Source organism: Pholcus phalangioides, unplaced genomic scaffold (assembly GCF_987345545.1).
Source record: "Pholcus phalangioides strain wild (caught in Gottingen) unplaced genomic scaffold, Ppha-v1.0 ptg000030l_1, whole genome shotgun sequence".
Taxonomy (NCBI): domain Eukaryota; kingdom Metazoa; phylum Arthropoda; class Arachnida; order Araneae; family Pholcidae; genus Pholcus; species Pholcus phalangioides.
In genome coordinates, this window is record NW_028301620.1 from 8,277,030 (window position 1) to 8,291,545 (window position 14,516).

The following is a 14,516-nucleotide window of genomic DNA, read 5'->3' on the forward strand; positions in this document are numbered from 1 at the left end:
TAGCTTTCTCATTTACGAAGTATTTTTCATGTCAAAACGGGTTCGTTAGTACGAGCATCGACTGTATTAAAAAATATTGCTTTGCTTTTTATTTACTTCAGAAAAAAAAAAAATGCCACCTCCAATATATTGTCGTAAAATGAACTGAAAAAGCTACAAAGTGAGAGAGGCTTGATAGCTTTAAGGTCTTGTAAGTGAATATATATATATAATTTCAGTCATTTTTAAAAATTCCATTATGTATTAGGAATTTCTAATCAAGCTTTTGTTCTTATATCAAAAGCTTCAAAATATATGATTGATAAATTTCATTTTGATAATTGTTAATTTTTTTTTCAATTGAATTAAATAATTATCCTATGAAATGTGTAGTACATTGTTTTTGCCAAATTTTTGGTGAAAACTCATTTTTGAAAGTACACAAGATTTCACTTATGAAATTTTCAGGCAACCAAGCATATTTACTTTTATGTTTTATTTTTAAGGTGTTCATCAGATTCTAGTGGCCTTGATGGCTCAGAAAGCAGAAGTGAAGTATGATCCAATCTGTACTTCACCCATGCAATTAGCCTCCATGATCACAGATCTAGGATACCAAACAAGTGTGCTAGAAGACATATCTACAGAATATGGTGAATTAGACTTGCATGTAAGATTGTTTTTGATTTATTTGAACAGGGGCCGTTCAAGTATTACGTCATCATCGATGGGGGGGGGGGGGGGGTTCAGATTTGCTGACTTTTGATGACGGGGGGGGGGGGGTTTAGATAATGCTTACTTCATCAACCATCCTTTATGAAAATATGAGTTAGTATTCAGAGGGGCAGAGCTGATGATCAAATTGTGCTGACAAGGGGGGGGGGGGGGAATCAAAAATGGATAAAAATTTGCTTACGTAATACTTGAACGGCCCCACAAGATGTAGCTGTTGTATTGAATCTTTTAATATACAGTAGAACCTACTTTGAATCTTTTAATATACAGTAGAACCTACTTTGAATCTTTGAATATACAGTAGAACCTACTTTTTATCTGAAATGAAGAGGATGGCAACAAATCCAAAAAGAGCATATAAAAAGCTAAAATTGAAGAAATTTGCTTGTTTTATTCATATAATTTTGCATAAAATCCAACAATTACAAATTATTTACACCATTTCTTTCACCACTGTTCTTGTGTATATCCTCCAGTTCATATGAATCTTTGAATATGCGCATGTGAAAACCTGTTTTTGTTGTTCCAGACATGAAAGGCTTTAAAGTACATACATATATGACTAATAAACCATACATGCACCCTGTCCATATTCCTCTGTGAAACTTCTAACGAATTGGTACATATTGGAATATTTGTGTATGTGTTGTGAACCTAAGCTGAAGTTTGTTTCTGTGGAATGCTTATGTGCAGTGCTGCCATCTATTTCTCTAACTATGACTGAAGTGGGATGATTGTATAATAGTGGAATAATTGTACAGACCTGCCATCTCTCCCGATTTAGGCGGGAGACTCCGGATTTTTCATCCTTCCTCCCGCTCTCCGGATTTGTTAAAATTTCTCCGGATTTTTGTGGAAAATTAGATTTTACGCGAGCTTTCACGTTGTCGTGGCTTGATTACCATCGTCGTTAAGGAAAACACCCATAGAGGACAGCCGTAGTCATTTCCATCGAGCAGCCGTAAGAAAAATTTCTGTGACCGCGCAGTTAAGCAACTGGCAAAGACTTCGTTTTCGTAGCGTTTATCGGCAATCATTTATCAGGGGCATTACTTTGGTTGCCGAAATTCCTGTACAATCGTTATTGTATTCCATTAACAGCCGTGCGGTGAACACGTTTTTTTCGTCCGCAGCTTTGTAATTTGAACTTTTTTTAATCGTTTCTTCCGATTAAACATGTTCAGAAAGAAAATATAAAACTTTAAACTATAATAAAGCTAAAATATAAAGCTTTTAAGAATTCATATACCCAAGATTATCAATCATTGATAGCATCCAAGAAAGGAAACACTTATACTTTATTAACAGTATGTAGATGTGATTTCTCTATTCCGCATGGAAAGACTGACATGGAATTATATTCTTCTCAGGGGCAATGCAGAATTTGCCTTGGGGGGGGGGGAAAGAATGTAACTTTTTCTTCATTTATTTTAAAAAAAACTTTTTTTCCGAATTTTTTTTTTTATGAACTTTTTTTTGATAGAGTCTATGAGTGTCGGGGGGGAGGGGGGGATTGTATCGTTATATGCCTGTTGCTCTTTGTGGTGAAACTTTTTAATGGGGAGATCAGCGGCCCACATTTGCTCCTCGAAGTTGGGAACCACAGAAAACCAACATCAGCTGACCACCACTGTTGTGACAGTGGGACTCGAACCTGGTCCTCGTAATGCGAGTCCATCAATATTCAATATGATCACTCGACCACCATAGCGGCTACATACATATTCGGTAATTTCTCGCCTATAATTCACAAATTTTATGGTATTAAAACATTGAATTTTCTTTAAAAGATTATAGACCACTACACATTATCTGTAGTTTTTTTCAGAGGTGTGGGAATAAAAATTAAATTAAAAAATTAATTCAAAGAATCTTTTTTTCCAAAGATAATTTAGATAGTATATAAAAATATAACAAGAATCAATATTTCTTCTACAAAATCATGATTGCAATCCCTTCAATTCCTTAACACTTTAGGGGTTCTCAGTGACCTCTAAGCTTAGAAAAAGCTGTAAAGTATTTGGCAAATTGTCAGGGAAGTAAAGGAAGCAAATTGTAAGGAAGTTTTTGCAAATATTTGGTAAAAGTCGGGAAAAAATTCTATGAAGGAAAGAAACAATCTTTTTTGAAAAAAAACCCATTTATGATTGCTAATAAGGTTATGGTATATGTATAATATCTTTTGAATTATATTTATTTTCTACAGTAGTTTTTGTAGCAAATTATGAAGCAGATTTTGCTGTAAACCCTGCATTCCATAATTAGAGATATATAGAAACCAGAAATTTGCATATGTGGATCATAGTATGTCTTTTCTCTTAGCATAGTAAAATTTTTATATGTGAATTATGTGCAGGAAATCACTATAAAATTTTCTCAGCTGAATTTTCAAAACCTTACAAACAGGTAGATATCAGACTTTTTGTTACTGAGTATTTTGGTACAGGACCTTCTTAGAATTAAAAATTTCCCCTCTTATACAGAGTCATAACTATTTTTTTGGGGAGGAAGCAAGATTTTGCCACTTCCACCATGAAATTCCATAGTTTTTTAGCAGTTTTCTTTGTTTTTACCTAAAATTTCCATCCTGGAGCAGTTGCCCCCCCCCTTTTGCACCGGCCTTCTGGTTCCGGCCTTGGGTATGAAAAAAATCATGATTTTTTTATTTTAATTAACTAACCGCTTATTAATTAAAACAAATCTTGTTGATCATTAAGAATGCATATTTTTATGAGACCTAACTCAGGCCCATCATTTGGGGGTCACCCCCCTCCCCCGCTTTAGAAAATACACTAGAAATGGTGTATATACACACACAGACATATTTATATATATACATTGAGTACATCTTCTTTGCCCCCCCGAAAAAGTTGAAATGATGGCCATGACCTAACTGCTTTTTTCTCCTAATTCCTGAAATTTAATTAATCATTAATAAATAAACTACAAACGATCTACAAGCAAAAAAAATCTGAACAATGAAAATCTGTGTTTATTGTAACATAAAAGGTTGTTGAGCCCAAATTAGCTTCATGGATTAACATTTTTCTTGTTGAGAAAAGCATTTTTGTTCGTGAGGGCCCCCAATTAAAGCAAATGCATGGTGGCACCTCTGTATCACACAATGTGGTACAGGTATCTCAATTTACTGGATTACAACCAAAGGACCATTCAGCATCAACTAATCAACTAATTTAAACACAAATTATATTGACAAGATTGTTTCTTGCACAATTTGGGGATGTGTTTTTTAATTGCATGGTGCTGCTTAATGCTTTACACATTTTTATTTTTTCACAGATTTAATGAGTTTTGGTAAAAAAAAACAACTCAATTTTAATAAGTAAAGTTGAAGGCCCAATGATATTTATGTTGGCACAACATCTATTGTTATTTTGAATCAGCAATTAGGGCATAGAATTCAATTCTTTATACAAAAAACTATTCTTGTTTTTTAATAGAGGAACCCTAGTGCCACATTGTAATTCATTGAAAATACTTAGTGCAGTTTAGCTAAGTGCAACTCCCTATATTTTTCTGCAATTTTTCCATGCACAAAATCTAGAAATAAAGCAGTTTTCTTTCTGCATTGTATCTAGGGATTAAGTTCAAGTCTATATTTACCCCAAAAAGATCTTCTATACTTCTTTTAATCACAAACTTTACCATATATCAGCAACATGCATACCATACTAGGTTGCTTTTACTTCAATATCATTGAAGAAAGTAAAAAAAAAAAAAAATTGAATTTTTTGTGAAAAAAATCAAGTGATTTAAATTGTGATTTTAATGATTTAAATCAAGCGGATTTTAGTTATAATTTAAATCGCCGTACCCTGGTTCCGGCCCTATTCTTATATATACAGGTAGAACTTTTTATAAGAAAAGTGAAAGTGTATATACCAACAAACTTGCCTAATTCAAATTTGTCTAATTCAGATTTTTGGATAATTCACATTTTAGGAATTTACCTTGAGCTTCTTATTTAATTATAATGTTGACATTACCTGTTTAATTCAAATTAGTATCCTAATGTCTTGGGTAATTCAGAGTTTGATTCAAATATACCATTAGCAAAATGTTTATTTTCTCTGAATTCCTGGCCAACTTTTGGTATTTTTTTTATTCTATAATTTACTGATCTTTTCTAACATAAAGCAAAACATTAGATTATGTTGATTGTAATTTTTCAAACTTTTTTTTCATGGCTGTGATAGAAACAAAAACAATGTTTTTGTTAAAGAAACAGTTATTTTCCGGATATTATGCTGAGGTGAGCTCGGAAAGAAAAGTCATCACGTCTCCGCCGGGACTCGAACCCAGGCCCTCTTGCATACCGGGCAAGCATGCTACCATCTACACCACTGGAGACACATGAATCTGCCTTCCTAATTTACGCACTGTGTCGTGAGGCGCTGAAGTAACCCGTACACTACTCCAGTGGTGTAGATGGTAGCATGCTTGCCCGGTATGCAAGAGGGCCTGGGTTCGAGTCCCGGCAGAGACGTGATGACTTTTCTTTCCGAGCTCACCTCAGCATAATATCCGGAAAATAACTGTTTCCTTGATATCTCTGGCTGAGAAAAAAGCCATCTATATCTCTCTAAATGTTTTTGTTGTCAGTCCCGCAGACACTGGCTTTTGTCTTTCTGTGGGCAGGTGATGTTGAAATATCAGTTTTGGAAGATCAATGTAGCTTAGCAACATTTTTCACTTTCCAACCAAGGTTCTTACATTTAATGTGACTAGTTTTGTGTGTTTTTGATTTTTTAGTGAAAAAGTAGTTAGTCTGTATTGATGGATTGGATAATTTGAACTTTTTTGCAGTCTCCTTGGACTTGCAATTAACCGAGTTGGTCTGTATTTGCGTGCATGAACATCTTTGGATTGAGAACTTGAACTATTATGGTTATTGAGCAATGCACAATTCTTCTATATGAATGCATTCTGAGAACATATCAGTATTCTTTTTAGATATTATTCTTCAATCAACTCTTTTAATTTTATTACACAATTTAAAAATTTAGAGGGCAGTAGTCCAGCTTTATAAGACATCTACTTTATCCAAAAAATAATGTATAATGTTCTGAAGTTTCTTGATTAGTAATTTGATTTGGTTCTAGTTGGAATCTTTCCTTGCCTGAAATAGCACTGTCAAAAACAGTTTAACATTAATGAAATTCTTGGTCCTGTATCATAGTGTTCCAGATAATGCCTCACAAGTCCTTGAAATGATCAGAGGATGAAACAATTTTCATGAAGTCGCAGATTTATTCACCGAAAACATCGATTTACAATTATTCACAAATCGCAAGAATCTCGCATGGAGGATAAAGTCGAACAACACTCTCTTCTTGTGATCACATCACTTTTTACAGACTCGTCGAATGTTCTGAAAATAGAAAATTCCAGCAAACTCAATCATTGTTCGTAGTTCTAGAAAAGTGGCGCTTCTGGACGGGGACAGACTTCTCCAGAATGCTCTAAACCAATAAAATGATCTCTCTTCTTTTCCTCGTGGCTCTGTTAACTTGAGGGGTCCTTAACAAATTACGTTACTGATATTTTTCGTAATAATAGATTTGTTTTTTGGATTGGATATAGCAGATCAAATAAAGTTTTTTATAAAAGTTATTTGATTTGTTATTCTGTTTTCACACTTCAGAAAGTAAAGATTGTACTAAGAATCATATAATGCATTTGCTCACTTACTGTACTTAGTCTTCATATTCCCACACTGAGTAGTTAGAGCACTAACTGTACAGCAGGGTTGATAAAAATCATGATTTTTTTTAGAAAAATAAAAAAAAATCATTTTTTTCACAATTTAAATCAGATTTTTTATTTTTCAATATTGTGTCTAAAATTTAAATAATAAACAAATTTTAAATTTAAGTATTGTGTTTAAATATGACTGAAAAAAAATACATACATTTTTTAAGTATAGAAATCAGATTAACACCAATTTTTTAGACAATATTGAACTTGATAAATAAAATAAGTGCATAGTCATACATGGAACAAAAATTTATTTGTATGCATGCAGGAATATTGTTACAAAAAATTTGATAATTTTATTCTTTATCAAGTCCAGGGTTAATAAAAATCATGATTGTTTTCCTCTAAAAACTCAAATTGTGTTTTTTTTATTTAAATTCAATATTTACTCTCACATTTTTAGTTCAAAGTTTGAAATGTTGACTTATTAGGGGTATTAAATAGTTTCACAACATTTATAGTTCTCACATTCTGACTTACTGACAATATTAATCTCTAAAGATTTTGCTTTAAAAAAAATTGCATTAGCATACTAAACTATTAAAAATCCCATTTATCATAACAATGATATCTAACAATAAATCATTCTATGTTTAAAACAATATTGAAATTTGTACTTGATAAAAAATCCAAAAGCGCATGTATTTATGAGTTTCCCTGAACTCATGGGCCAAACTTTAAGGGAAGGTAAAATACACAATCATTTTTTATATAGCGACATGGGATCGGGAATGAAAGATGTTGACGAAAAAACACAAAATGCTGAGGCAATGAAAAAGCTTTTTATTTACATTAATAATTACACTAAATGCTCAAATTTGTCAGCACCAACATTGATACAAGCCTAGTGGCATTTAATTGTACCAAACCCTTTTCTTAGCAAGGCACAATGGATTGTGAAAAATGGGATTTGTTTGGTTATGAGTTCAGGGATACCCTGCATATGCAACTAACATTCATTAACTTAATCAATTTAAATATTCTGAAGTAATATCTTTATAAAATATCACTGCCAAACTATAAACTTTTTTTTGAAAAAGAACCATATTGAATGAATAAAATTCTGTAGAATAATAAAAAAAAGCAGGGGGGGGGGAAGGAAATTAGATTTGTGTGTGTGGAAAATTTTTAAGTTTTTATCATGACTTTTGAAATTTATTATTTACTTTTGAAAAGTTATTTAATTATAATTATTATAATTATTTCCATAGATAGTGCTACTTTTAAAAAGTCTGTGAAGAATTCCATTCCAGAGATAGAAATCTTGTCTATACAGTTAACACTCTCTTTAATGAATTCACTTTCTCTATGGGAAAGAAAGTTCTTGGAAGAGACTTTAAAAGATTTTAGAGAAAGAGGTTTATCTTCTGAGAAAAACTGAATTAATTCTAGCAACCTGACTTTTCACCCCAAAAAAACAAGTACATTTATCACATCCATTTAAATATTAATTAATGTGTAAATAATTAAAATATGAATCTTATCTCATATTTACTTGTATTGCATCTCGTACAAGTGTAAAAAAATCATATTATTCAAAAGTGCTTGAAGTATCAAAAATATCTGATTTAAATCAGTGATTTTAAAAAAAATTGTGATTTAAATCAAGCTACCCTGCCGTAAAGTAAGGTAAATTGAAGAAAAACTGTTCGATCCAGTCATATACTGTATATACTGACATAACATGAAAATTCAAGCATTTCCATCTTCAAGCCTTTCCACTTCAGCAAATGGCAGACAGATGGCAGCACAAACACAAAACGTGCAACTCAACATAAATATATTAGGGCCACACATACATTCTCGCATGTACCGATTTATTAGAAATTCCGTAGAGGAATGTGTGTGTATGAGGTGCATGTACGGTTAAGTAGTAGTAGTCATAAACTGTAGGTTCTCTCTCTAGCCACCACATGCATAAAAATTGAAATTTTTGTGGTACAAAGAATGATAAAATAACTATATAGAATTAAGCTCTTTTTCTTTGAAATTTGACTTGTGTGTAAACATATTGTATACACTCATGCACGTATTCTATTCTGGCTATGTGTGATTACAATTTTACTTCGAACCAAAATATCAAAAATACATTGACCAATATTTTTGACTGTATCAAAATTTAAGTTTGCAGATATTTTAATCACAAATACTTTATACCAGGTTAAAGCTTTCACAAAGTCTGCATAGTTTAGAAGTATAATTTTATTGCTTCATTGATACATTCATTCAAGTTAAAACAATGCTATTTTTCATTAAACTGCTTTCAGATTGGTGGAATGACCTGTTCGTCATGTGTTCATAGAATTGAGACAACTGTTAGTGAAATCTCTGGTGTGATTTCAGCTTCAGTTGCATTAGCAACACAGCAGGGTCATTTCAAGTTTGATTCTGAAGTGACTGGTCCAAGAGTAATCATTGACGCTGTCAAAGTAAGTAATGACACTCATTTTTACTTGTAATTTTAATACTAGATGTGAGTGTGCCAGAGAAATTTGGATGTAGTGCTGTTGTGGTGGGTTGGTAAAACATGTAGTCAGAGAGAAATTTAGATGTGTATAATTTAATTATTTTAGGATTTAGGATTTGATGCCTATCCACTCACTGATCACACTCGGGATGCAAACTATTTATTACAAAAGGAAGAAGTTCGAAAGTAAGTTTTATTGACCAAATATTTTTCTTTCCTAAAATTATTGTTACAAAGAAAAATGCTAAATATAATTTATTTGCATAACATAAAACACATGAAGTTATTTTTCTAACTTTGAAATGCAAATTTGAGCTAATATAGTATTCTCACTTATCCAAATATATGTTGTAGAGATGTCAAGTATCTAAGGTTATGAAATTCACAGTTAAATACGGTACTCGCTATATTTCATGGATTTTTTAAAGACATGTAAATATGTGAACAAAGCATTCAAAGTAAAAGAAATGAAACATCCGGTATCTGGAACAACCAAAATAATTTTTACATTCTAAAATGTGTACGACCTGAGAGGGTGGTGACTTCGCTTACAATCGAGCAAATGTCTTTCTGTTATGCTGCAAAAGTGCTTGAAGATTTCATAAGAAATGTATTGAAAAAATGGTTTCCCATCATAAATTTTTCCTGGCAGTGGAATTTTTTGTAAAGTTGAAAATAAAATGGCTAGAATAGAAAGATCAATTGATGACGACAATGATTCCTTGAGATTTTTAGTAGTTAAACATAAAATGCACCTCGTAAACATTCTCCAGGAGAATTTCCAACAAATTGGTGCAAATGAGAATATACTGTGTATCTAACGTGAAGTTTGTTTCCGAGGAATGCTTGTTATGTGTGATGGAAATGCTGTCTATTGAATTTGGAAGCAACAATTCTGCTGATAACTTTGCATGCTTTTTAATTGTAGCTTGTTGGATTTTAAATTATTTCAGGAAGACTGACCACTCATGAAGTTTGTCTAATTCTAATAGCTTTTTTGGAATCTTTACACCAAGTTCTTAATTGACTTTGAAGCCTCTTATGTTAGCTTTCTTACAGCTCTATGGAGATTTTTAACCATGTCTGAAATGGTTCTGCCCACTTTTTTTTTTTTTGCTTACATGTGAGGCTACACTAGAATACATTTTTTATATAGTTTCTTTTATTTATTTAAAAACATCAGACAATCATCTGATTCTTAATGACAGATATATAGTTCATTGCAAAACATTAGTGAAAAGTAGCTACATTAAGTAAATATGTTACAGATTTCACTTGCATTATTAACCATTGAACTCTTTTTATTTCCATGTTGTTCATAATACTTTATATTTCCCCCTTTTTATCTTCAAGGTGGAGGAATTCATTTTTCTTATCTCTCTTATTCGGTATTCCCGCAATGTTTGTCATGATGTACTATATGTTCATGAGAATGCATCATCAAATGAACATGTGCTGCTTGATACCTGGACTTTCATCTGAGAATCTTTTCTTGTTTTTATTAGCAACTCCTGTTCAGGTAAATATAGATATAACATGAAGTTGAATAAAGTGATTATCAGATTTATTGTAGCTTTTAATGTTTTTTAAAAATTAATACATTTTCTTTTTACAGTTCTATGCTGGTCGTTACTTTTATGTGCAAGCTTTCAAAGCTTTGAAGCATCGTATGGCAAATATGGATTTATTGATTATGCTGGCAACAACAGTAGCATATTTCTACAGTGTTTGTGCTCTCATTTATTTTGTAGCCGTGGAAGCTGACCATAGTCCCAAGACATTCTTTGAGACTCCCCCCATGTTGTTGATATTTATCTCTTTAGGAAGATGGTTGGAACATATTGCAAAAGTATGTTCATATCATGGTGTTTGAAAAAAAAAATGTGATTGCAATAAACACACTGTATTAAAAGTGAATGAAATTATGACATTCTTGATTTCTAGTGTTAATATTTTGTTACCAGAGGAAGGAGTCTTTTATTGTCTTGAATGTTCTTTGATGATAATCTCACCATACTTGGCTACTCACAGGGAAAAACTTCTGAAGCTCTTGCCAAATTGATGTCATTACAAGCCACAGAAGCAGTTCTTGTTAACATAGATGAAAATGGGCAAGTCCTGCATGAGAAGCAGATTGATGTGGAACTTGTGCAAAGGGGTGACATCTTGAAGGTGATTAATCTCCAATAAATTTTAAATTTAATCATTACATCAATTTAAATCTAAAAATCACTAGTCCAGAAAACTTGTCTAAAATACACATATTTTCAGTTAATTTCAGTATTATATTCCTACTCATGCGATGGATTTCTTGTGTTTGATCTTTTTGAAATTTTGTGATCTAGGTTGTGCCTGGATCCAAAATTCCAGTTGATGGTAGAGTGGCTTTTGGAACATCAATGGCAGATGAATCGCTCATTACTGGAGAATCTCTTCCAGTTCCTAAGCGTCCTAATTCTCAAGTTATTGGTGGCTCAATTAATCAAAATGGTGTTCTGCTCATTGTAGCTACTCATATAGGCAAAGATACAACATTGGCACAGATTGTAAAACTGGTAGAAGAAGCTCAAACTTCAAAGGTTTTTATCACATTTTTTTTAAAATTACATTTTTTCTACTTCATATTTTATGAGTGAATTATAGGAATATTATAAGGAATTTCTTACGATTGTTTGTTATTACAATATTTCTCTTGGCTAGACATCAGTCTGAAGTAATAATGATAATTAATTGTTTATGCTTTGTAGGATAAAATTTACCTTTCCTTTTAATAATTTCCTTCTCATGTAATAACTTTTTTTTGTATTCTACACACAAATAATCTCTTGGAGATTGCTTGACATCTAAAACAAATTAATGTTGCCACAGCACTGGTATAAGTATCGCAATCTTCCACAGATACGTTTTATAAAACATAAGCATCATGATTGATAGGCTAAAAAATAGTGGTTCTTTTTCTAAATCATATATAGCTATTTAATGACTAATACTTTGATAAAAAAAACTGAAGTAAGGAGAGTTAAGAGTTAGAATCTTCATCAATCTATTTTTTACTATAAAATTTTTTGTATGACATTGTGGATTTTGATATTTTCTTGTTGAAAATTTGAAAAGAAAAAAAATAATTTCTGAAGTTTATTGTTTTATAATTTTTAATCATCTTTATTGCTATTGTTAGGCACCAATTCAACAACTAGCGGATAAGATAGCAGGGTATTTTGTGCCTGTTGTGGTCTGCGTATCTTTAATTACTTTCATTGGATGGGTTATTGCAGGCTACCAAACGATTGATACAGTGAGATCATTTCACAAGAAACATGTAAGCTTTTATATTTCACAATTCATTTAAAAAAAAAGTGCATATGAAATATTCAAAAATCATTCCAAGTGTGTGTGTGTGTGTGTTGCATCAGTAATTTCATGGTTGATAATTTTCCACAGCTTTTAGATGTGTTCTAAGAAGACTTGGTTTGTTGGGAAAGTAATTACCTTAGCTCTATATATGGATTTGTTCATTTCAAGAAGATTTTGTTCACCATCAAGAAGAGAATAAAATAAGAAAATATTTTATCTTCTTGATGGTGCAAGGGGATCTCTTAGCTTATGGCACATATAACATAGCTGCCAAGTCTCATGAATTTTCCAGGAGAGGTTCCTGAATCTGTAGTCCATCTCTCAAACTCTCAAAAAATCTGTGTCAAGAACTTCAACTGATATTGGGAAAAATTTTTGCTTTTGTGTAGGGGAGGGGGAATTTTGAAGTGATCCTTGACTTACAAATTTTTCAGCTCTGAAGAAGATTTTATGTGTGAATTTTCTGCCTTGGCTAAAGAAAATTTTTATGTGTATTTATGCAATCGCTTACATAAAACATCCTCGTAGTGAGCTGAGTTTTAGTGCCAATCATCAGAATTACCGTCACTCCAGCTGATTAACTCGTGTCCACCTCTGAATCTTTTTCCTGATGACGTCCACTTTTTGAAAGTTTTTTGACCATTTCATGTAAAATAAATGATTCATAGCAGAAAATGCATTGAAAAAACATAAGGCGAGAGCGGCACGGGAACGAATATTATTATTTAGTAAAACATATTTATATATTAATTACACAGAAAGAGAAATGCGACGGCACATGGCGCACTCAACGGTTGAAGACGAACAACTCACCGTTCGTAGATTAGTGGTGTCGACAGATATATCGTTTCCTCACAGAAAGACTTTCTCCTTCTCCCAGTATCCATGCTGCCATCTGTCGGGTATTTACTTGACGGCAAACCCCACAGTACTCCCCCACCAGTGACTTCAGTCACGATTTATAGCGATCAGGGAATCGGACTTTTCTCCCACTATGAGTGGTAGGTTCGGTGGTCGTTTTCACTGGCTGAAAGTTTTGTGGTAGCACATCTTCCTGCAGCAAAAATGCTGGCTTTAGTCGGTTTATGGACACAGTTTCATGCTTATCTTTAATCCGTAACACGAAGTATTTGGGCGTCCGCTGCATGACTTGAAACGGGCCATCATAAGTGCACTGGAGCGGAGGCTTCACGGCATCTCTGCGCACAAACACGTGAGTCGATGTCTGAAGTGCTGGATGAATGAAGACCTTCAGTTTATTGTGGTTAGCAGTAGGAACGGGCGCAATATTATGCATGGTGTTCGCTAGTTGTGCTGCGAATGTTAGTGGATCCGTGGGCTGCTTGGTACTCGGAACCAAGAACTCCGCGGGTAACCACAGTGTGGCACCATAGAGCAGTTCTGCACATGTGGCCTTGAGTTCGGGTCGATAGGTTGAGCGGAGGCCAAGGAGAACAATTGGTAAGACATCTACCCATCGGTCGGTGAGTTGGCACTTTAGAGCTGCCTTTAGTGGCCGATGGAAGTTTTCGACTAGACCGTTGCCTTGAGGATGAAATGATGCCGTTCGAAGTTTTTGTATTCCCAGCAGCTGAGCCAGTTCTTGGAATAACTGTGCCTCGAACTGTCGACCTCTGTCGGTGGTGATTCTACTAGGTACGCCGAATCGGGAAACCCAAGTTGACACAAAAGATCTTGCAACGGTTTCCGCCGAGATATCTGCAACAGGCACTACTTCCGGCCAGCGTGTGAATCTGTCAATCATCGTTATTGCGTATCGGTTGCCTTGGCTTGGTGGAAGTGGTCCGATGATATCGATGTGAACGTGGTCGAATCTTGCGTTCGGTAGCAAGAATGTTCCCGAGTCGCTGACCGTGTGACGTTGCACTTTCGTCCGTTGACATGGTATGCACGATGTCACCCATGTTTTACAGTCTTTCTTGACCGACGGCCAGACGAAGCGCTCAGTGATGAGTCGTTGCGTTGCTTTCACTCCTGGATGCGAGAGTCCATGAGTTACCTTGAAGACTTGTAGTCTAAAGTCCTTTGGTATATACGGTCTGACTCTTCCGTCGGAAATGTCGCATAAGACTTCGGCTGAAGTTCCAGGTAGGAGAAGCTTCTGAAGCTGCAATGAGGAATTCGTCTGCAACTCGGGCAACTCTGGATCGGTCGTCTGTGCTTGAGCAATTGCTTCGTAATC

At 33.8% G+C, this 14,516-nt stretch overlaps 1 protein-coding gene across 1 annotated transcript in view; it reads left to right on the forward strand.

Annotated features, from left to right (window-relative positions):
- Positions 1-14,516, forward strand: part of ATP7 (copper-transporting ATPase 1) — a 64,170-nt gene that overhangs the window by 25,498 nt on the left and 24,156 nt on the right. Inside the window, exons 5-12 of the mRNA XM_089252627.1 lie at positions 486-649; positions 8,760-8,921; positions 9,066-9,145; positions 10,313-10,478; positions 10,575-10,808; positions 10,991-11,131; positions 11,305-11,538; positions 12,138-12,278. Coding sequence (XP_089108753.1) covers positions 486-649; positions 8,760-8,921; positions 9,066-9,145; positions 10,313-10,478; positions 10,575-10,808; positions 10,991-11,131; positions 11,305-11,538; positions 12,138-12,278 — 1,322 coding nt within the window. The remainder of the gene's footprint in view (positions 1-485; positions 650-8,759; positions 8,922-9,065; positions 9,146-10,312; positions 10,479-10,574; positions 10,809-10,990; positions 11,132-11,304; positions 11,539-12,137; positions 12,279-14,516) is intronic.